The 24,270-nt window shown below is 38.9% G+C and overlaps 1 protein-coding gene across 1 annotated transcript; it reads right to left on the bottom strand.

Annotated features, from left to right (window-relative positions):
- Nucleotides 1–1,259: 1,259 nt before the first annotated feature.
- Nucleotides 1,260–20,799, bottom strand: LOC149130366 (small ribosomal subunit protein uS15). The gene is made up of 6 exons (XM_089345650.1): nucleotides 20,660–20,799; nucleotides 15,150–15,198; nucleotides 11,657–11,735; nucleotides 10,114–10,283; nucleotides 8,389–8,489; nucleotides 1,260–1,344 (listed from the first exon to the last, which is right to left on the bottom strand). Exons 1-6 carry the CDS (start codon nucleotides 20,680–20,682, stop codon nucleotides 1,311–1,313), a joined length of 456 nt encoding a protein of 151 aa, XP_089201776.1. The 5' UTR covers nucleotides 20,683–20,799; the 3' UTR covers nucleotides 1,260–1,310.
- Between the last annotated feature and the right edge of the window lie 3,471 nt (nucleotides 20,800–24,270).

The raw sequence follows: 24,270 nt of genomic DNA on the forward strand, positions 1-24,270 counted from the left end.
CCTAACGCCAACCACTCCGAGAGTGTAGTAGGTGTTTTTACGTGTCACCTGCACGAAGGCCAGTCAGGCGATACTGGCAACGGCCACGCTCGAAATGGTGTCTTTTATGTGCCACCCACAGAAGCCAGTCCAGGGGCACTGGCAACGATCTCCCTCGAAAATCCTACGGAAGCCAGTCAGGCGGTACTGGCAACGGCCACGCTCAAAATGGTGCATCTTATGTGCCACCGACACAAGAGCCAGTCCAGGGGCACTGGCAACGATCTTACTTGGCTTGCCGGGTCTTCTCACGCACAGCACATTTCCAAAGGTCTCGGTCAGTAGTCATCGCCTCGGTGAGGCCCAATGTACAAAGGTCTTGCCTCACCACCTCAGCCCAGGTCTTCCTGGGCCTACCTCTTCCACGGGTTCCCTCAACTTAATATTTTTGTATAAACGAAAAAAAATAAAAAGACTCTCACCCTGGCCAGGATTGAACCCCGGATAGGACAGTTCAGAATGTCCCCCCTCACCTTTACCTACTAGTCTACCGGGTCCCCCCACTAATTGGTGTCAAAAATAGATTTTATATATCTCATTTTTAATCTGTATTTCAGGTGTTGGTTTGATGGCCTAGGTGTTAGTAATTTCACTAACAACCTTGTATAAATGTAGAGGTTTCAATTTCTATCTAGAAACATATTTTTGTATATTCGAGAAAAAAAAAATTAAGACTCTTACCTTCTTCCCTCATCCTGACCAGGCTTGAACCCCAGACAGGACAGTTCAGAATGTCCCCCTCACCCAGTTCATCTACACTCACCTTTACCACCAGTCCACAGTCCAGAAGAGTTGCAGGAGATCCCAAAGACTGAAGGCCACGAATAAATTTACTTAGTATTTCAAGATATTTTTATGTAATTTTGGTAAGTATATCTTAAAACGAGACGTCAGTGTTACTTTCATTAATGTTTAATTTAGACAGCTTATTCACCACACCCTGTATATTATATAATAAATATATATACTTACATAAGCACACACAAGGCAGGAAGGAGAGGCTTGGTGACCCCCCACTATCTGCAAGCTAGAAGCTAACTTCACTATCACTACACTATAAAGGCTAGTCAACCTGGCCCTGCACAGAGGCTTGATATACAATACATCGTCATACAAAAGCAACTTCTCAAAAACTCCAAAACAATAAACAGAAATGAGTGAGAATATGAACACGGCAACCAGTATAAAATTAAATTAAAATCAACAAGACAAAACGTGTATACAATAGAACAGTTTTATTCTAAACTAAATACATGTGTAAGTAGTATTTTTTATGCCACCAGTGCAGAAGCTGTAGAAGATTCACTGGAAAAATAAGAAGAAAAAAATTGTTTAAGCCAAGGTATAAGGTTGATGTTGGAGAGAAGAATATACAAATAAAGTGTTACGCAAGTATAAAATACAGACTTAGTAATGGCCAGACAAGAAGAATACAGGCTTTTAATCTTTTATTTCAGCCATTTGACCGTGGCCGTGCTGGGGCACCAAGGGTTTTTTAGTTGAACAAATTAACCCCAGGATTTATTCTTTGTAAGCCTAGAACTTATTCTATTGGACTGGTTGCCAAGCAGTAATGGAAGACAAACACAGATACACTCACATATATACGGCAAGCCTTTTCTCAGTTTCTGTCAACCAAATCCACTCACAAGGCCCGAGGCTATAGTAGAAGACACATGCTCACGTGGGGCTGAACCCGGAACCATGTGGTTGGGAAGCAAGCTTCTTACCACACAGCCAGGCCTGCACCTTTATACACAATACCCTTAAACACATTAAAAAAAATAACCTCCAAAACAAATGTAAATCAGGAGTTGATGAATGCACCTAATCTTCTATGCCAACACATACTAGAACCAGAGTATGGTCTAAATCATTACATGGTGCATGTGGTACTCCATCTCCGTATTTTATTCACACACACATACATACACAATAGGCGAAAGCTAGATATGGTCAGTATAGAAAACCTGCAGTTGCTTGAATGAATTTGAACTCTTCATCCAGAACTAGGTCTGTTACATCAAGAGTAGCTATAAAAGACATCTAAGGCAAACTGATCAGAGATAATATATATCGACATACATCATCATCATCATCATCGTTTAACGTCCGCTTTCCATGCTAGCATGGGTTGGACGATTTGACTGAGGACTGGTGAAACCGGATGGCAACACCAGGCTCCAGTCTGATTTGGCAGAGTTTCTACAGCTGGATGCCCTTCCTAACGCCAATATCTCTCTTACTTGTTTCAGTCATTTGACTGCAGCCATGCTGGAGCACCGCCTTTTAGTCGAGCAAATCGACTCCAGGACTTCTTCTTTGGAAGCCTAGTACTTATTCTATCGATCTATTTTGCCGAACCGCTAAGTTACGGGGACGTAAACACACCAGTATCGGTTGTCAAGCAATGTTGGGGGACAGACACAGACACAAATATACAATGGGCTTCTTTCAGTTTCCATCTACCAAATCCACTCACAAGGCTTTGGTCGGCCCGAGGCTATAGTAGAAGACACTTGCCCAAGATGCCACGCAGTGGGACTGAACCCGGAACCATATGGTTGGTAAGCAAGCTACTTACCACACAGCCACTCCTGCGCCTAGATACATGTTCTATCCGGATCTATGTAAGCCAAGCCTAATTATGTTTATTGGTATCACAGCCTCCATATATTATATATTTATAGATATATAACCACATTCTAATATCCATACACACAGCCAGCACCTAACATACCCAGTACCTTCTCAGATATGAATCCTTCAACAAAGCTATGTTCAGACATATGCTTGTCTGTTTATCATCATTGTAGGCACCACCAAGTAAGACATACATCATCATTTAATGTTTGCTTTCTATGCTGGCATGGGTTGGACAGTTTGACAGGAGCTGGCAATCCAGACTGCACCAAGCGCAACTGTTTTAGCATGGGTTTTACAGTTGGATGTCCATCATAATCCCAACCACTTTACAGATCAGACTGGGTGCTTTTTACGTGGCACCAACACACGAGGGTTCTAAAATAAAAACCTTGATAGGTCACCACTGAAAGTCAAAACTGACCCTACTGAATATAATGTACACTTATAACAACCACATTTGACGAAGATCCACATATACATTAAGTTGCTCAATCATGTATAATTGTGGTCTATCTTAGAAATGACCACAAAGGGAGATAACAATATACCTATATCCTCGAAGATCATCCAGTAATCACTCAGACATTCAATAGATACCCTTAAACCATTAGCATTCAAACTAGCCAGATCTGGCAGCTCACACCTACTCTACTATGTCACTCTAAAAAATAAATGTTCACATCATCAAAATCTCGAAGCTACAAGTTAATAATTTATTCAAAACAAAGTGAATAAATAAGTATTATATTAGATAGAAAAATCTGAATGCTAAAGGGTTAATTGATCCTGTATCATATTCAGAAAACACCCAACCACACAGCCAGCCCCTAACATGTATATAAAACACCAATGGAATGCTACCCAGTACCTTCTCAGATATGAATTAATCAACAAAGCTTTTTTCAGACATATGCTTGTCTATTTATCATCATTGCAGGCACCACAGACGAAGCTGTTGTCTCAGTCTCTCTCTCCTGCATACATACATACATCAACACAGCCCACAAAATCTAACTGCATTCAACCGAGAGAGTTTAAGCCAGTTCCTATTGAGTTCACCATACCACGGGCTAAAGCAGTCCATGCACATCTGTCAGCAGCATGATAAAGCCATTCCGGATTCTAGTGAGGAACACCAGACTTCAGCAACTGTATATGTCGTGTAACGTCTTCAGCTGACCACCTCTCCACCTATGCCAAACCAGGGGAGGTTCTGGTGCTATTGCCTTCCTCAAACCCCAACCCTTGACCTCATCGTGGTGGGAGGGTTAAACGATTAAGTGCCAGAGATATGTTGCAACCCAGGCAATGGCGAATTTCAGGCATTGTTTCTTCTGGAATCTGGTGGCTTGCTAATGGTGGTGAACCACCTCTGCAGGAATCCTGAGACATGGTTATAACACATGGATGACCTGCCACCAGTTGTATACGATGGTCTATGAATACAGGAAGGAGCTATTTTCAGAGACTGCATTCATCCCTTGAATCTCCTATGAACTCACTCAATACACCCAGAACATCAAATTCCTTATTCTATGTCCACATTTCCACAACACCATGAGTCAAACAGAATTTGTTGATGAGAATTCTCTGTGGCCAGATACCCTTCCAGCCACCAACTTCCACCTGTCTCCAAATAATTTTTTCACTCACAATGGCCAGACACGTTCTCCACAGAAAACAAGCATTGCTTGTATGGTAATGATTATGTCCATATGTAATTATAAGATGTCAAATCAAGAATATAGGACCAGCCCCCCCCCCCACACACACACACACAGGTGTATGCATGGTTGCACAGAGATAGCTTAATTTCGAACCACGTGGTTCTAAGTCCACCCCAAACTGCATGGCACCTTGGGCAAGTGCCTACAATAGCACTGGGGTGACCAGTGCTTTGCAAGTGAATTTAGGAGATAGAAACTGTGTAGAAGTGTGTGTGCTTCCACCACCACTTGACAACTGGTGTTAATTTATTGCAGTAAAACCCTCCAAGGCAGTGTCCTAGCATGGTGATGGTTCAACGATGGTAACAAGGCAAATGCTCCAGGAGTGGCTGTGTGGTAAGTAGCTTGCTTACCAACCACATGGTTCCAGGTTCAGTCCCACTGCGTGGCACCTTGAGTAAGTGTCTTCTACTATAGCCTCGGGCTGACCAAAGCCTTGCGAGTGGATTTGGTAGACGGAAACTGAAAGAAGCCCGTTGTATATATATATGTATAAGTATATATATATATATATATATATATATATATATATATATATATATATGTATAAGTATATATATATATATATATATATAAAAATATATATATATATATATATATATATATATGTATAAGTATATATATATATATATATATATATATATATATATATGTATAAGTATATATATATATATATATATATATATATATATATATATATATATATATACATATATATATATATATATATGTATAAGTATATATATATATATATATATATATATATATATATATATATATGTATAAGTATATATATATATATATATATATATATATATATATATATATATATATATGTATATATGTGTGTGTTTGTCCCCACCAACATTGCCTGACAACTGATGCTGGTGTGTTTACGTCCCCGTAACTTAGCGGTTCGGCAAAAGACACTGATAGAATAAGTCCTGGGGTCGATTTGCTCAACTAAAAGGCAGTGCTCCAGCATGGCCGCAGTCAAATGACTGAAACCAGTAAAAGAGTAAAGAGAGCTTTTCTATCCAGTACCTTCTCAGACATGAACTGGTCAACAAAACTATGTTCAGACATATGCTTGTCTATTTATCATCATTGCAGGTACTGTTGTAGATCAAAATATTTACTCCATGGGGAAGTTGCAGTCTTACTTAATACTCACACAATCCACTGAGCTCTTCTATATCATGCAGCTAACAAGCCGCCCATCATGTCAGCCGCCCATCATGTCAGCTGACAGTGCAGCCAATTGTCACTCCACAAAGACCATCCATGAACCATGCCTTTGCCAACTGTTTTAAACGACTGCACTCAGACATCTCTTGACCTCCACCCAACCTCAACCTCATGGTACATCTAGGAGATGACTACTCAAAGAAGATGGGACTACACCAGCACTCAGCCGGTGTTCATTTACAACAGAATAGATAGGAGCAACAGAAAAGGACATGCCTTGCACAAAGAAACAAAGTGCCTCAGTGCAATGGTGCACTACAAGTGGCATCTACATGCACCAGATTCTTTTAGATGAATGCAACTCTACACTAATGATTAACTGTTGCACTACTATGCTTTTTGTTGAAATACACTGCATTTGTTAATTTTGAAAATAATGAATTAGTAAAACAACTTAGCAATTATTTAAGCTGATGTTTAGGGTATAGATTAATATGAAATTTTGACAAAAAGCTTCAATTTAAATTAACTCTAAACCAGGGATCTTATGGCCTTTGAGGGTCCATTTAAAATTTTGTTGTATTAGTAATTAATTGGTCATGCCTCTACAATACACAAAATACTTTAATTTTTTGTATAAAATTCCTAATATTTAATTATAAAAGTATAGGATTTTCTTAAACAATGAATGGCTAAGAGGGTCCATCTGAGTGAAATCGGAATCAAAGGGGCCAATGGTTACTCTTTTACACTCATTGGACTGCAACCACTGCTTTGAAAAGGTCTTAGTCAAACTAATCAACATTTTTTCTAATTTTGTTTGAAATCTGGTACTTATTTATCAGTATCTTTTGCTGAACTGCCATGGAGGAGGAGCAACAAACAGACACACACCTACACCCTATGGGCTTGCACTCAGTTTCCACCAACCAAATACACTCACAAGGAATTGGGTCAGCCTGGAGTTATTGCAGAAGACAACTTAAAAATTGAAACTAAAACCATGTAGTTACAAGGCAAGCTTCTTATCCACAGAACCACCCCAAGGAAAATCAACTACCCTGATCGGATATCTTCTAAAACCAGGTCCAGGCATATCAACACCTGAAATCCACCCCTGCAGTGTACGACTCTCCAGTACCATCTCAGATATGAATTGATCAACAAAGCTATGCTCAGACATATGCTTGTCTATGTATCATCACTGTAGGTACCAACCGAAACACACCTCTATGGAACAACAACACAACAGAAACACATTCTGTGCATCATATTCAAAGAGATTCAAACTCCATATCAAAGATTCACATGCCAACACCATATATAGATTAATTATAGGATTCAACAGAATTTAGGTACATCAACACGTAAAATGCCAGAAAAGGCTACATACAATAACATAGGGTTCACAATGAAGTAAAAGCTTTGCTTCTCAACCATGTAGTTTCGGATTCAGTCCCACTGAGTTGCACTTTAGACAAATGTTTTCCACTACAAACACTACATGGATACAGTCATGGCCAAAAGTTTGGAACATAAGTTTAAACTTTTTTTTTTTAAATATCAAATGCCCAATGTTATATTTAATATGTAACTGACTACTGGATCAATTGTCAGGCAACTACATCTGTACGTTGTATATTTGAATCAGATTGTACTTGGGCATAATTTTAATTAAAAAAACAAACTGTTCCAGACTTTTGCCCATGACTGTACACACATTTATTTTTATCCTTTGTTTCCAGTCGTGTGGCTGCAGCTAGGTCGGGACACATCCTTGAAGAATTCCTTAGCCAAACAGACTGACCCCCCAGTACTTAATCTATTGCTTTTTTTTTTATTTTTTTTTTTTACGGAATTGCTAAGTTACAGAACATAAACAAACCAACAGCTTGTCAAATGATGGAACTGCTTGTATGACACCGATGGTCATTCACAACCATCACATAATGCCAGAACAAGGACACATACAACAGGCTTCGATTTCTCCCAACCCAATCCACTCACATGACTAGTCCATGATTCTGCACAGTGGGACTGAGCCCAGAATCATATAACCAAATCTGCATCAATGTACACCCGCACATCTTCAAACACAGCAAACTCATTAGTGTTGAAAATGCTGCAGTAGTCATGGACAAAACCCCAACCCCATTCCATCAACACAAATTTACCCACTGTCTTTTTCTACAGTACAAAAACAGCACTGAACCAAAACATGAACCACCCCAAGGAAAACAAACTACCCTGATCGGATATCTTCTAAAACCAGGTCCAGGCATATCAACACCTGAAATCCACCCCTGCAGTGTACGACTCTCCAGTACCATCTCAGATATGAATTGATCAACAAAGCTATGCTCAGACATATGCTTGTCTATGTATCATCACTGTAGGTACCAACCGAAACACACCTCTATGGAACAACAACACAACAGAAACACATTCTGTGCATCATATTCAAAGAGATTCAAACTCCATATCAAAGATTCACATGCCAACACCATATATAGATTAATTATAGGATTCAACAGAATTTAGGTACATCAACACGTAAAATGCCAGAAAAGGCTACATACAATAACATAGGGTTCACAATGAAGTAAAAGCTTTGCTTCTCAACCATATGGTTTCAGATTTAGCACTGAACCAAACAACCATTGACATAACACAACCTGACACCTGAAATATTCTTTGCTAACAACTGCAACAAACCACACCATCAGTAGTAGCACCACTTGACACTGGGAGTAATACTAGTAGTAGTAGTAGTAGCTGCAATACTCACTATTTCCAGTTTGGTGGCAATACTCTCTTTGTCTTGTAGTACCTGGCCAAACGGTGAATTCTGCTCTCAATCAAAATGAGACGGAACTTTGAGTCCTTATCCTGAAATGAAAGAAAGAGGAAAATATAATACAATGACACAAGGCCAGCAGCTTTGATGGGAGTAGGAAGTAAATTGCATCAACTCCAAAAGGTGAAGTTGACCCTGGTGGAATTTGAACTTGGAATGCAAAGCTGGATCAAATGCTCAGTATGCCAACACTTTTACCAGTTGGCCACTTTCTAATTCTGGCACAATGCCAGCTATTTCAGGGGAGGAGGTAAGTCAATTATATCAATCCCAATGTTCAACTGGTTCTTATTTTATAAATCCCAAGAGGATGAAAGGCAAATTTGAACTCAGAACATAAAGCTAGATAAAATGTTGCTAAGCATACTATTGCTTTCATATTTTGGCAGAAGGCCAGCAATTTCAGAAGAGAGATGATCAACTGGCATTTATTTTACCGACCCCCAAAAGGATGAAAGCTAGGTCAACCTCGGCGGAATTTGAACCTGGAACAAAGCCGGACAAAATGCCGCCAACGACTTTTTCCAGTGTGCTAACAATTCTGCCACCTCACTACTTTATAATGAATAATAAAAACAGAACACAAATGGAGAGAGAACAAGTGTTGTGAATAAGAGAAGGTTGGCTGCAGAGATTACAACCACCATGTTGGAGGCACCACCTTGAAGTGTTTAGTTGAGCTGGTCCCAGTAATTATTCTGTTAGTCTCTCTTTTGCTACATTATAGGGGGCATAAATAAATCAACATCAAGTGGATGGGCAGATAAACATGTACACAATCATTTTATAATTTTCCAGAAAACGTGACAGGGACTTCAAAGTCAGTATCACTTCTCATTAATCCTTTTGATATAAACCCCACTGAGATACAAACTTTCAGTTTTGGAATTATTTAAATTATAACCCTCTCTCACAATACCATGCTAATTAAAGTCCCAAACCTCAGCTTAATAATCCTTTCTATTATAGGCACAAGGCCTGAAATTTTGGGGTAGGGGACTAATTGATTATACTGACTCTGACAAGATGAAAGGCTAAGTCGACCTTGGCAGAATTTGAACTCGAAATGTGAAGATGGACGAAATGCCACCAAGCATTTTGCACAGCATGCTAACGATTCTGCCAGCTCACCACCTTAAAACTTCAGCTTAATAATAATAATTTTAATTAACCCTTTCATGACAGAATTCCTGTTAAAATACACTGCCTTTGTTTTAATTAATTTTGGTAATAATGAAGAATTTAGTAAAATAACTTAATCATTATTAGAGTCTGGAATATAAATTAATACAAAATCTTTATAGAAGGTTCTAACTTAGATCAGTTTTCCTGCTAACGCCCCCCCCCCCCGTATTGGTTGACCAGGGGCTACAACCAAACCCCGCTCAAATCACAGCACCCTGACCCTCACCTCTGAAGTCCCTTCCAAAATACCATGAGTATTATTATTCCTTAATCATTAACATTTAAACTAGTTATACCTGATCGACATACGCTACCCATTTTGGGTTCAAACCAACTAGATCAGGTTTCTCACACCTACAGTATGTCATTCTAAAATTAATGTCAAAATCTTGCCTCTACAAGATAAATTCATAGACAGAACACCTTTGATCATGTCTACCAAGGTCTCCCCAAACAGCAAGAACAACTCACCTTTCGGTTTCTCTCCATATGCTTTCTTACAGACACAGCCTTTTTAATCAAATGGTAAAGATCCTCAGGGATTTTGGGAGCAAGCCCCTTGGCCTTAAGGATTCTCAATATTTTGTTACCAGTCACAAAGCGGACCTGAGCCACACCATGTGAATCACGGAGGATGACACCTGGAAAAAAAATAATAAATAACAATAATAATAATCGTTTCTATTTAAGGCACAAGGCCTGGAATTTGGGGGAAGGGGACTAATTGATTACATCGACCCAAGTAATTCAATGTCACTTAATTCATCAATTCCGAAAGGATGAAAGTCAAAGTCGACCATGGTGGAATTTGAACTCAGAACATAACAACAGGTGAACTTACTGCTCAGCAATTCGTCCAGTGTGTTAACGATTCTGCCAGCTCACCACCTTAATAACGATCCTGTCTACTATAGGTGCATGGCCCAACATTTTAGGGGAGGGGTGCTAGTTGATTATATTGACCCCCTAAAGGATGAAAGGCGAAGTAGACCTTGGTGGAATTTGAACTCAGAATGTAGTGACAAGCAAAATGCTGCCAAGCATTTTGTCAAGCGTGCTATCCTGGGTAATAAGACAATTATTAAAGGTACAAGTGAAGAGGTTGTGCTGTGGTTAAGTGATAATCGATATAAGTCGCTGGGTTCAAAAACACCTGGGTGTAAATGCAGGTAAGTAATATTAAGTTTGCTTTCCAACCATAAGGCGTTGAGCTGTTTGACTAAGGCCTTCGTGGTGGTGCCCCCTACATGGCAACAAACCAACTTAAACAATTAAATGATAAGAGGTCATCCAATGAAACTGGTCTACAAGAGCTTCTTGTGAGACAGAGGTTAAGATGACTTCTCTTTCAACTACTTAGAATTAGCTACCTTGCATACCCTCTTCACTATGATGCCCACTCTGTCCCACCAGGGACCTGGATCAAATACAAACGGCTAGTCATTCACCTCAGATAAAAATCTAAATACATCAAGTTGAGAACTGATGGAGATTTATCTCCCCACTACTTACTGCATCTATGCCATTAGCTCACTGGCTAATCACAAAACCAGTGCCTGTTCTGGAACATTCTATATATTGCTGGCAGGGAGATGAGTCACCACTGTCTCTAGCGGTCAAGAATCCACCACCAACAAGTCCAAGGATGGTCAACATTCTGTGATCTGGTGATTTGGGCATTGGAGATGGTGGGGATTTGTCTCCTTGTTATCAATATAAACAAGAGTGCATTTCTCTCATGGGATCTACAGCAGTATAGCTTGTTCTAACAGAACAAACACATTTAAGTGGGAATAAACATCACCTCTCGATGTGTGTGTGTGTATAAGGGTGAAGTAACACCTGCACGTTCACAATGTATATTACTTATTGAATCTTTGAAGAATTACAGATAGAAGATTCTATACATGTTTTTTGCTAGATGTATATACTTTTGTAACTTGTAATGCAATATAACCTACAATTGAAACTATACCAAATTTTTCCAGTCTTCTGTTTTGATAAATATACTTACCAATTTTGGACGGCGTCAAACCCTTCTTGGCAAGTTTATAGATCTGTTCCTTAACATCATCTGATGACAGTTTCAACCACTGTGGAAACAAACATTAAAGATAAGTGATAACAGATACACACAGATGACAGCTTTAAATGTACAACAGTGATAGTGTAACTATTCTATATTATGACGATTCATTTAATGCGCTTGTTTCCATCCTTGCTTGGGTCAATTGGAATTCATCAAAGCAAATTCTCTACCAGTGTTCACCATATATATATATTGCTGGCAGGGAGATGAGTCACCACTGTCTCTAGCGGTCAAGAATCCACCACCAACAAGTCCAACATTCTGTGATCTGGTGATTTGGGCATTTGTCTCCTTGTTATCAATATAAACAAGAGTGCATTTCTCTCATGGGATCTACTGCAGTATAGCTTGTTCTAACAGAACAAACACATTTAAGTGGGAATAAACATCACCTCTTTTCCCCCACACATTATAAAAGCATAGAACAAATGTGTTTACATCCTAATTTCACTTACAGCCAGGCTTTGTAATAATTAAACTTATTATTAAATCTTTCATTTAATGCTGTGCATTATATATATATATATTATCACCCTGCCACCTCACTGCATCTAAATCTTATCTTTACTATTAGTGGGAAACTCTAATAATCATTCTTCCGCTAATAAAAATTTTGGTAAATGTTCCTTCTATATGACCCTAGTAGACAGCAGCATTGGGAAGTCTGTGCCAAACTTAAAAGTACTGGGATTAATTTGACTAAACCCTTCATCGCCACAGCCTGAAGCAAGCGGTTTTTTTTTATACCTCTTTTAATATCAATAACTAAATAATGAGAGTTTCAAGTCTAGCCACTCAAACTGTGATCAATGTTGAATGACAGGGACACTCCTGATCCCCTAATGACTCACTCAACCAGGGAGGACATCCAAAGGGAGTTCTAAGCTACTATACTCTATAGACAAAGTGTATCAAATACCATACAACAAATTTTCAATTATTAAAATTATCTCTACCCTTAGACTAAGGGTCAGGGAACTTTAACCAATTACCCCAAAATATTTATTTACGCTGATGTTACACCCCTCGATTCAGAAGAAATACAATTCTTTGAATTCAAAAGGTCTGTTGAATCTATTACAAATATGGAAAGTATAAAATGCTATATAATAAATCAAATATCCTTATTATGAACCAAAAGGATTTTCCTAGAAACTTTTTCACTTCAGGTTTCATTTTTATTACAATTACACCAAAACTGGAGCATTTTGATGCAGTCTTTGGGGTCCAATTAATTAATCTGCTTTCTTTTTATATTAATCAGGGTAGAAAATGCTTGTCTGCCAAGGCAGGTTGTTGCAAGGAAACAACTTTTTTGACTGCCTCCTCATGCACAATTTTGCAACAGTTGACATCCAAAAATGTGACAGATTTGCTTTATTTTCAAATGCAATATGTGCTTCATTATTCAATTGAAGTTCAAAAAGTGTCTGCTGTCCCTTGAGACTCTTCTGGAACATCAGCAATTTCACATTTAAAGGCATCTACAACCCAACAGACAGTATGTGACTCAAAATCTGGAAAGTAATCACAGAATCGTTAGCATGCCGGGCGAAATGCTTAGCAGTATTTTGTCTGCTGTTACGATCTGAGTTCAAATTCCGCCGAGGTTGACTTTGCCTTTCATCCTTTCGGGGTTGATAAATTAAGTACCAGTTACGCACTGGGGTCGATGTAATCGACTTAGCCCCTTTGTCTGTCCCCTCTATGTTTAGCCCCTTGTGGGCAATAAAGAAATAAGATGCTTTCTAACTGTATTCTTGATGTTGTCAAAAGTAATATTTTCAATCTTCCAAAGATAAAGCTAACTTTGAAATGGCAGCCATCTTGTCTTGGATTCGGTCTCCAATATAAAGACATGTCTAATGAGTCATTACCCACAAGAATTTCATTTTTACCACACTTGGGGTAATTTACCTCAGTTCGGCAACCCCTGCTCTAGACAATGTATCATAATTACCAAACAATAATTAAGACTAGAGTCCACTAACAAGCAACTCCAGTTAATGAGCAAGTCATTCAGAAAAACTAAGCTCAACACAATATTTCAGAGAGCTGGGGTTAGTTTCAATGACATCATAATGACCTGAACATTAACATCACCATCTCCCCACACTACATTTCCAGCAAAACTAAATCTCGTTATCGGTGTAAAGCCATGGCTGTGTGAATTAACGCTTTCTTTACCTAGGCGTAGGAGTTGCTGTGTGGTAAGTAGATTGCTTACCAACCACACGGTTCCGGCTTCAGTCCCACTGCGTGGCACCTTGGGCAAGTGTCTTCTACTATAGCCTCAGGCCAACCAAAGCCTTGTGAGTGCATTTGGTAGACGGACACTGAAAGAAGCCCGTCGTATATCATCATCATCGTTTAACGTCCGCTTTCCATGCTAGCATGGGTTGGACGATTTGACTGAGGACTGGTGCAACCGGATGGCTACACCAGACTCCAATCTAATTTGGCAGAGTTTCTACAGCTGGATGCCCTTCCTAACGCCAACCACTCATGTATATGTTTGCGTGTCTGTGTTTGTCCCCCCCAACATCGCTTGACAACCGATGGTAGTGTGTTTACGTCCCCGTAACTTAGAGGTTCGGCAAAAGACACTGATAGAATAAGTACTAGGCTTCCAAAGAATAAGTCCTGGGGTCGATTTGCTCGACTAAAGGCAGTGCTCCAGCATGGCCGCAGTCAAATGAGTGAAACAAGTAAAAGAGTAACCCACCTGTAGACACCCAACCAAACCACATGGAATTTTACTGTGTAAGCAATTGAGTTACACTGGTGGTCCTCAACTATTTTTTTTACCCGTGGACTTCTTTGGCTACTAATCTATTCTGGTGGACCCCCATAGCCATTCAATATTTGAAAACTAGTTTTATAGATATTCCTTTCAAAATTTCTATTTTGCTTTTCACACAAACTTTTGTAGGTTGGCAATAGTAAATTGTCTGAGAGAACAGGTTTCAGTGGCTGGAAACATTAAACTATGTAAAGCAGAAAGAACCTTTTGCTTTAGATGTATTGAATGCCAGAAAGGCAATCAATATATCTAAAGTAAAAGTTTTTTTCGTGAACCCTTAAAATACCAGTGTATCCCAAATTTGCTATTTAGCCCGTGTGGACCCTCCAAATATTATATGGACACCCTACACAGACATTATTTTACATATCTGAGCAGTGAATTTTTGGAGATTTTTTTTCTTTTTCCTCCCCATTTTTCACCACTTCAATTTTCTGAAATGTTGCACTATGGATGAAAACTGGGTACCAGCTTCATGTTGTCAAGTAGCAAACTTGAATTCAAAGTAGTTCTTTTGAAAGATATAAAAGACCTGTCCAAGGTGTCACGCAATGGGACTGAACCACACAGCTACGCCTATCAACATGTAAAAGATAATCCACTTTGTATACTTACTGTTGGCACTGAGCGACGGTATGGTAGCGCTGATTGGGATATACCCTTTCTGCAGAGAGAGAGAGAGAAAACATTATTATTACAAGACCTGGTATAACAGCAACATAAACCATTCAAACACTTTCTGGTCACAAAAGATTCTACTCTCAACCAAAACTCTGTTAGAAATGCTGTTATATTTTGAGTGTAATTGCTGCCATTTCTAGCTAAAATCTTCATTTAACCCTCTATCTTTTAAACCAGCCGTAATATTCAACCTGTTTTATGTTCAAAATCAGCTAGATCTGGCCTCTCACACCTATGCTACAATGTTATTCTACAAAATAAGCAATCACATCATCAAAATCTCAGAGAAACAAGGCAGTGATCATCATCATCATCATCGTTTAACGTCCGCTTTCCATGCTAGCATGGGTTGGACGATTTGACTGAGAACTGGTGAACCGGATGGCTGCACCAGGCTCCAATCTGATCTGGCAGACTTTCTACAGCTGGATGCCCTTCCTAACACCAACCACTCTAAGAGTGTAGTGGATGCTTTTACGTGCCATGCTCAAAATGGTGTTTTTTACGTGCCACCTGCACAGGAGCCAGTCCAGCGGCACTGGCAACGATCACACTCAAATGGTGCTGATTCATTCAAAACAATGCAAATAAATAAGTATTACATTCGATGGAATCTGAATGTTAAAGGTTAAACACACAATTATAGCAATCCACTGGGAATTAGATAAAGAAATAAACCTGGCAATGTTTAACTACCAAAGCCAAAAGCAAGCAGGGATAACAACTACCAAATTCAGAATTAATTTCTTGACAGCATGTCATTATTTTTTTTTTACTTGGTTTAATCATAAGACTACAGACATGCTGGAGCACCACCTTGAAATGTTCAGTTGAACAAATCAACCTTAGTAATTTTTTTTTTAAAGCCTGATATTTATTCTAGTTTTTTTTTTTTTTTTTTGCCAAATCACTAAGACATGGGTGCACACACACACACACACATCCTCAGTTTCTATCAACCAAATACTCTGGGGCATTTGCTGGCCTGGGGCTATATAGAAGAGACTTGTCCAAAGAACCACACAGTGAGATTGAACCCAAAACCATTGGCGCTTGATGCAGTCTTCTGGACTGCCAGCTCCTGTCAAACTGTCCAAACCTTGCAAGCTGGGAAGATGGGCATTAAATGCTAATAAGTAGACCATAATTCTTTACCCACAAAATATCAAAACAGTGACCCTATTCAGAGCACTTAATAAAACAAACCAAATATAGGAGTAAATGAGAGACAGTTGAATCAGAGAACCCCAAACACTGTAGAGAACTGAGTTCTTAGTAGGGATTGAATTAGTATACCCAACAAAGTCATTCAGAAAAACTAAACTCATCAAGAGTAAAAAGATTACTCAGAGAGCTGGGATTAGTTTCAATAACATCATAATGACCATGACAGAACAGATATATTACCATGATCAAACGACTATGATAGAACATATATTTACTATGATCAAACCCTGATCAAGAACAGATATATAGAATATTCAGTGCTACTTTGGCGTGATCTACGACTTAAAGGGTGATTACTTTCTAGTTTACTTTTCAATTTCTAAAAACCCTTAAGACTTTAACATAGCAAAATTCATGGCTGCCAAGCTCATCGGTTTGTCCTCACTGGAAACGTTTTTCTCTATTATACCGATTTAAATAAAATCCATTATTATCTTTCGGTGTCAAATTTTAGAATTAATTTTGTTTTATCCGAGATGCCTCTTATAATAAGATGCATCAGCTAACTGTTAGAGGTACTGAATCAACTGATAGAGGAGCTAAGTAGAAGACAGAAACCAACGAAGACACATCAATGGACTCTGGGTCTTTGGACTGAAGAAAGGTGGAAATTGTCGCTAATTTTATATAAAGAAATCCCGAAACACTTGAATGCATATAACCAGGGCCGTATATTTATTTTTTGACCGATTTTTTAGTTCGGTCAAACTTGCGGTGGATTTGAATTAGCATATCCAACAAAGTCATTCAGAAATACTAAACTCATCAAGAGTAAAAAGATTACTCAGAGAGCTGGGATTAGTTTCAATGACATCATAATGACTGATAGATCAAACCCTGATCAAGAAGATATATATAGAATATTCAGAGCTGCTTTGGTGTGATCTACGACTTAAGGAGCGATTACTTTAGGTTACTTTTCAATTTCTAAAAACCTTTAAGACTTTTAACATTGCTATCTTTCGGTGTCAAATTTTAGAATTTCTTTGGTTTTATTGAAGATGCATCAGTTAACTGTTAGAGGTACTGAATCAATAGGTGATTGGTTCAACAGGTATTGTGAAATTTATTCATATTGTTTCCTTTAACTATCATGGAAAAAATGGTTGGAACTGAAGAGCCTGTGCAAATTGATGAAGCTGTCTGCAGGACGCCAACAATACAACTGAGGTAGTATGCTGCAAGGAGACCATGTCCCTGATTCAACTGATAGCGAAGCTGAAGTAGAAGACACATCAATGGACTCTGGGCCTTTGGACTGAAGAAAGGTGGAAATTGTCGCTATTTTTATATAGAATAAAGAAATCCTGAAACACTTGAATGCATATAACCAGGGCCGTATATTTATTTTTTGACCGATTTTTTAGTTCGGTCAAACTTGCGGTGGATTTGAATTAGCATATCCAACAAAGTCATTCAGAAATACTAAACTCATCAAGAGTAAAAAGATTACTCAGAGAGCTGGGATTAGTTTCAATAACATCATAATGACTGATAGAACAAATATATTTACTATGATCAAACCCTGATCAAGAACAGATATATAGAATATTCAGTGCTACTTTGGCGTGATCTACGGGCACTATCATGCTATTAGCTGTCAGAAGTGAAAGTGCTCACTGCTAGTGAAGTATCTGTCTGTGAGCACTTTCACTTCTGACAGCTAATAGCATGATAGTGCCAATCTACGACTTAAAGAGCGATTACTTTAGGTTACTTTTCAATTTCTAAAAACCCTTAAGACTTTTAACATTGCTATCTTTCGGTGTCAAATTTTAGAATTTTTTTGGTTTTATTGAAGATGCATCAGTTAACTGTTAGAGGTACTGAATCAATAGGTGATTGGTTCAACAGGTATTGTGAAATTTATTCATATTGTTTCCTTTAACTATCATGGAAAAAATGGTTGGAACTGAAGAGCCTGTGCAAATTGATGAAGCTGTCTGCAGGACGCCAACAATACAACTGAGGTAGTATGCTGCAAGGAGACCATGTCCCTGATTCAACTGATAGCGAAGCTGAAGTAGAAGACACATCAATGGACTCTGGGCCTTTGGACTGAAGAAAGGTGGAAATTGTCGCTTTTTTTATATAGAATAAAGAAATCCTGAAACACTTGAATGCATATAACCAGGGCCGTATATTTATTTTTTGACCGATTTTTTAGTTCGGTCAAACTTGCGGTGGATTTGAATTAGCATATCCAACAAAGTCATTCAGAAATACTAAACTCATCAAGAGTAAAAAGATTACTCAGAGAGCTGGGATTAGTTTCAATAACATCATAATGACTGATAGAACAAATATATTTACTATGATCAAACCCTGATCAAGAACAGATATATAGAATATTCAGTGCTACTTTGGCGTGATCTACGGGCACTATCATGCTATTAGCTGTCAGAAGTGAAAGTGCTCACTGCTAGTGAAGTATCTGTCTGTCTGTGAGCACTTTCACTTCTGACAGCTAATAGCATGATAGTGCCGATCTACGACTTAAAGAGCGATTACTTTAGGTTACTTTTCAATTTCTAAAAACCCTTAAGACTTTTAACATTGCTATCTTTCGGTGTCAAATTTTAGAATTTTTTCGGTTTTATTCAAGATGCCAAGTTGGTTTATTTTTATTGTTCCCGGGTGCAGATCTTTATATTGACCGGATTATCCTTCTGGTCCTAAAAAAAGGACCATTAGCGCTAACGGATTAATTACTAGGAATTTTTATTTTTTTTTTTTAGAAAATTGTGTTCTACACATGGAAATTCCTGCGATTATGAAAAAAAAAAATTAAACCCACACCCCACCAAAAATCTGGTACTATCCAAGAGTGGTCTCAGTGCGCAAAACATGTATGAGGGATTTTTTTAAAACAAAGTAAATAATTTTTTTTGTTGAATCTTTCCCGTCATACGTCGTTTTACGTTCTTCCAGGGTGTATTTTGGTGTGTGTATATTTGTCCCTCCACCATCGCTTGACAATCGATGCTGGTGTGTGTACATCCCCGTAACTTGGCGGTTCGACAAAGGGGATCGATAGAATAAGTACTAGGCTTACAAAGCCCTGGGGATCGATGTGCTCGACTAGAGGCGGTGCTCCAGCGTGGCCGCAGTCAAATGACTGAAACAAGTAAGAGAGTAATGAGTTCGTGTATAGACTTGGGCATGGCTGTGTTTTTTAAGTTCTGATTGCAAACACGTGTTTCCGGGTTCAGTCTCACTGCGTGGCACGTTCTGCCATGCCTAGGGGTGAATTTGGTTTCCTAACATCTCCGTCAGTGGTTCCGCGGAAAATATCCATTGAGGTCAGGTACATCGACAAAAAGATCCGGGGAATATATTACAATTAGGGTGTGCCGAATGAACGAAAGGTAATATCTAAATGTCTAAAAATCAATTATCAAATGCCATTACATGGAAACATTGATCGCAATATTTCGATTTATCTTGTTTCGAGTTATAATCAGGTCAAAGCTGAGGGACAACTTCTTGATAAAAATACCCGTCATCTGACTATATTCCTAACGCTGGCCAATTTTTACTCCTAAATATAATGTAACTATACAAAATGATGCAATATTTGCGATGTAATGATTTCAAACCGATCGGGAGAAAATACAAAAAAATTACTCATTTTACTGCAATTTCTAATTGCTCCCCCCCACCAACCTCTATACGCAACACAAAGATACAGAAAATATACAAACTACGAAACCATATACACATAAAAACCCCCCACTACAAATCGAAATATATATATGCACACCTATATACACATTATATACAAGATTAATATACACGAAACATTGCCCCACCGTGATCGTCCACTGCACGTGCGTGTCTCTCAAAAGCCACCGGCCGCCATCTTGAAAGTCTCTTACATTTACGCAAAACCCATATTTCACCACGAATTATCCATTAATTACACCGAAAAGTACAAAAGATTTCACTGAAATTTGCACACCGAGATGTTACATGTGAAGTAAAATGAAAACTTGCTGAATTGTTCATTATTAATAAAATAAACCGCAACATCTTTTTCATTCACAGAGAACTCGACATTTCACCACGTTATTTTCTAATTTCACCGAAAAGCCAAATAGAATTTACTGAAAATTGCATACCAGGGGAACATTTACGACTTTAACAAAGGAAATATGGTGAAAAATTGCTGAAGAATTTGTTAATTATTGATGAAAAATAGATTTCTATTCACTCACCCTGGACAGTGCATACGACCCATGTTGAGGAGTAGAGTGGGAAAGAAAGAGACCCGGATGTCAATATCCCATAATTCTCTCTTGCGCAGGTGGAAGATGGCTGTTTTAGTTGCGTATTTTCCTCTCGCTTACCGCTGATACTATAAAAAAATGATATAATAAAATATGTAATATAACATCAGATATGAAATATATATATATACATATACTCACACATACATATATACTCATTTCACCTCAATTACTACTTGAAATCCTGTTACCTATTTTGATTATATATATATATATATATATGTATAAATATGTATGTGTATATATATCTATACACACACACATCTATATATAAACATACACACATGTATATATAAAGTTGTGGTATATGTTTTATTAACTGTATATATACACGCACACACACTCGCACATACACATATATATAGTCGTAAAATCTCAATAAGAGATGAGAGTAGTAACTATACAAACAAATAAAGGTAATCGCCACATCTATGTGGCTGTTCGTGCTACCACTAATTTAACCCCAGGCAGATCTTCCGCCAGGCTGGTTATCGGTGCAGCGCTGCACCCTGAACATACAGATATTGCCAGCAGGGGAGCAAAGCCCTACTATCCTCCAGCAGACGACAGAGACACGTTGATGTGGTGATTATATTTACTTGTTAAGGCGGCGAGCTGGCCGTCTGCCGTTACGTTCTGAGTTCAAACTCCGCCGAGGTCGACTTTGCCTTTCATCCCTTCGGGGTCGATAAATTAAGTACCAGTTACGCACTGGGGTCGATATAATCGACTTAATCCGTTTGTCCCCTCTGTGTGTAGCCTCCTGTGGGCAGTAAATAAATAAGAAACTTTAGCACACCGGGCGAAATGCTTAGCGGTATTTCGTCTGTCTTTACTTTCTGAGTTCAAATTCCGCAGAGGTCGACTTTGTCTTCCATCCTTTCAGGGTCGATAAATTAAGTACCAGTTGCGTACTGGGTCAATCTAATCGACTGCCCCCCCTCTCCCCTCAAAATTTCGGGCCTTGCGCCTAGAGTAAAAAAGATTATCTTTATTTGTTAGTATAGTTGTTATTCTCATCTCTTATAGAGATTTTTCTGTTGTCGAAAGCAGGATATGCGAATCAAATGAAGTCACATGAAAATCGTAATGCCCAGATAGGTAATGATCTTGGATACCAATCGCTTCATACGACTTGTGTCATATGTCAAAAAACTTGTAAGACAATATCTGGACTTAAAAGACATCTGCTACTTCACAAAAGCATCCCTTCAGAATCAGATTCCAAAGGGCAAAGATATAGAAGAAACTTGAATAAAATCTGCCACTTGTGTTTTAAACTCTGTCAGTCAGTAACTGGCATATTTTTTATAGCTGGATGCCCTTCCAAACACCCACCAGTTTATGGTGTTGACTGGATACTTTTTAAGTGGCACCCGTACTGACAGCATCGCCAAGTCACTAGAAAGACAAAGGTCTTTTGAGAGGGAAGGGGGGCATTGGAAGAGGTTATCTTGTGTCAGATGATGAAAGGTTATAGTGAGACAGGGAGACAGAAACAGGTGTCTTGCTGTAGAGGAGGAACAAGATTACCCAGTCAGAGAGAGAGAGAGAGACCAGGAATGAGAACAGAAACGGGTGTGCTGCTGTAAAGGAGACACATGGTTACCCAACCTGAAAGGAGAGTAGGAGAAGGAGAGAGTGTGTGGGAGATAACAGGATAAAGATGGTATCTGAGTGTTGGGCATACTCACAGAGGACAGGGATCAGGAGATAAATGGGATGGTCAAATAAAAGAAGAGAGAGATAGATGGTGGCAAGTGCCAGAGCATACCCTTGAGGTTCGAAGGTCATAATAGAAGTGGCAGGATATTGCCAAAGAAGCATGAGTAGAGAGTGGGAAAGGAGAATGCAGTGAGTGACAAAAACCTGGGTATATAGAGTGGTGGGGGCATAGGCTACCGGATGACAATGGTACAGAGAAACAGGGCCATGACTGAAACAAGTAAAAGAATAAAATGCAGAACATGAACCATTGACACAAGCACAGACATGCACATCATCACCATTTAACACCTATGTCCAAAGCTGCCATGGGTTCTAACCCATGGTACGACTGATCTGACTTCTACTTTGCTTCAATGTCTACTTTGGCATGGACTCTATTGTTGTCTGTCCTCTCATATACCAACTGCCTACACCCTTTCTACCTATCAAGCTAAAGTCAGTAACGTCCTGTCTGATTTCTTTCTTACTAGGATCTTGGTTTTTGCTAATTTAACTTTAAGGCCTTTTGATACAAGATTTTGTTTTGACACCTGGAATGCGTTTTTTTTTTATACTTCTTTTATTTTTAAAAATTAAGATAAACAAAGTTCTTTTTTAATCTAAAATATACTCTCCTTCATTTTCTACAACGCACTTCCATCTATCTGCTGGACTTGCAAGGCCTCTCTTCCAAAACTCACTTGTCTGTAACAAAAAAATACTCCTCCAGTACTGTTCTGACCTCATCTACAGAATTCATATTTTTTCTGTCCACATGATTATGAAGACTGTGGAACAAATGATAACCAGATGGGGCAATGTCCGGTAAATATGGTGGGTGGGGCATCGTCTTCCATTCAATCTTTGGAATGTTATCCTTGCTGTATGTGGCTGAGCATTATACTGATGGAGGAACACCTTTCATCTGACACTCTAACCACTAAGCCATGCACCTTGACATATATGTGCCTGTGTGTGAAGACATGTGACCTAGTGCTTAGGGCGTTGCAGTAACAATAGCTAGATCGTGAGTTCAATTCCTGGACTGAGCAGTGTGTTGTGTCTGAGTAAAAAAAACTTCATTTCCCATTCCTCCAGTCCAATCAACTGTAAACAGATAACCCTGCAGTGATCAGGAGGGAATGTTGGCCTGTCTACGTAGACAGTGGGGTGGGATCATTCGAAAGCTAAAACGATGCAAAGCACACTGTGACCAGTGATGCACAGCAACATTCAATACTCTGATCAAAACAGTAATAAATATATTTATAAATGTGTGTTATTTCTTTACTACCCACAAGGGGCTACACACAGAGGGGACAAACAAGGACAGACAAACGGATTAAATCGATTATATCGACCCCAGTGCGTAACTGGTACTTATTTAATCGACACCGAAAGGATGAAAGGCAAAGTCGACCTCGGCGGAATTTGAACTCAGAACGTAGCGGGCAGACGAAATACCGCTAAGCATTTCGCCCGGTGCGCTAACGGTTCTGCCAGCTCGCCGCCATAAATGTGTGTGCGTGTGTGTGTCCCCTCGTCTTGACCTTGTGTGATCGATGTAAGAGAATTGTCAGTGACATTTCTATCATGGGAGAATCCTGAAGGTGGACTAACCAATTACAATAAATAAGAACTGGGTGAACTGTCAAAGAGGGTAGTTGGTTTAACAGTGAATACTGACATTATTTACATTTGACAGATATTTGTTCTCATCTTGTTGTTAACACAACGTTTCGGCTGATATACCCTCCAGCCTTCTTCGGGTGTCTTGGGGGGAAATTTCGAACCTGGATTCTCATTCCTAAGGCATTTTACAATGTTGTTGT

Source organism: Octopus bimaculoides, chromosome 29, assembly GCF_046866305.1.
Source record: "Octopus bimaculoides isolate indiv1 chromosome 29, ASM4686630v1, whole genome shotgun sequence".
NCBI classification, from domain to species: Eukaryota; Metazoa; Mollusca; class Cephalopoda; order Octopoda; family Octopodidae; genus Octopus; species Octopus bimaculoides.

Bases quoted from the DNA above. Each gene is read 5' to 3' on its own strand.
- LOC149130366 (XM_089345650.1), bottom strand. From the start codon at position 20,682: ATGGGTCGTATGCACTGTCCAGG. The intron at 8,490-10,113 runs GTGAGTTGTTCT...CTTTCATTTCAG, and splicing joins ATATGGAGAGAAACCGAAAG to GATAAGGACTCAAAGTTCCG. The intron at 1,345-8,388 runs GTGAGTATTGCA...TTATTTTTCCAG, and splicing joins TTGCCACCAAACTGGAAATA to TGAATCTTCTACAGCTTCTG.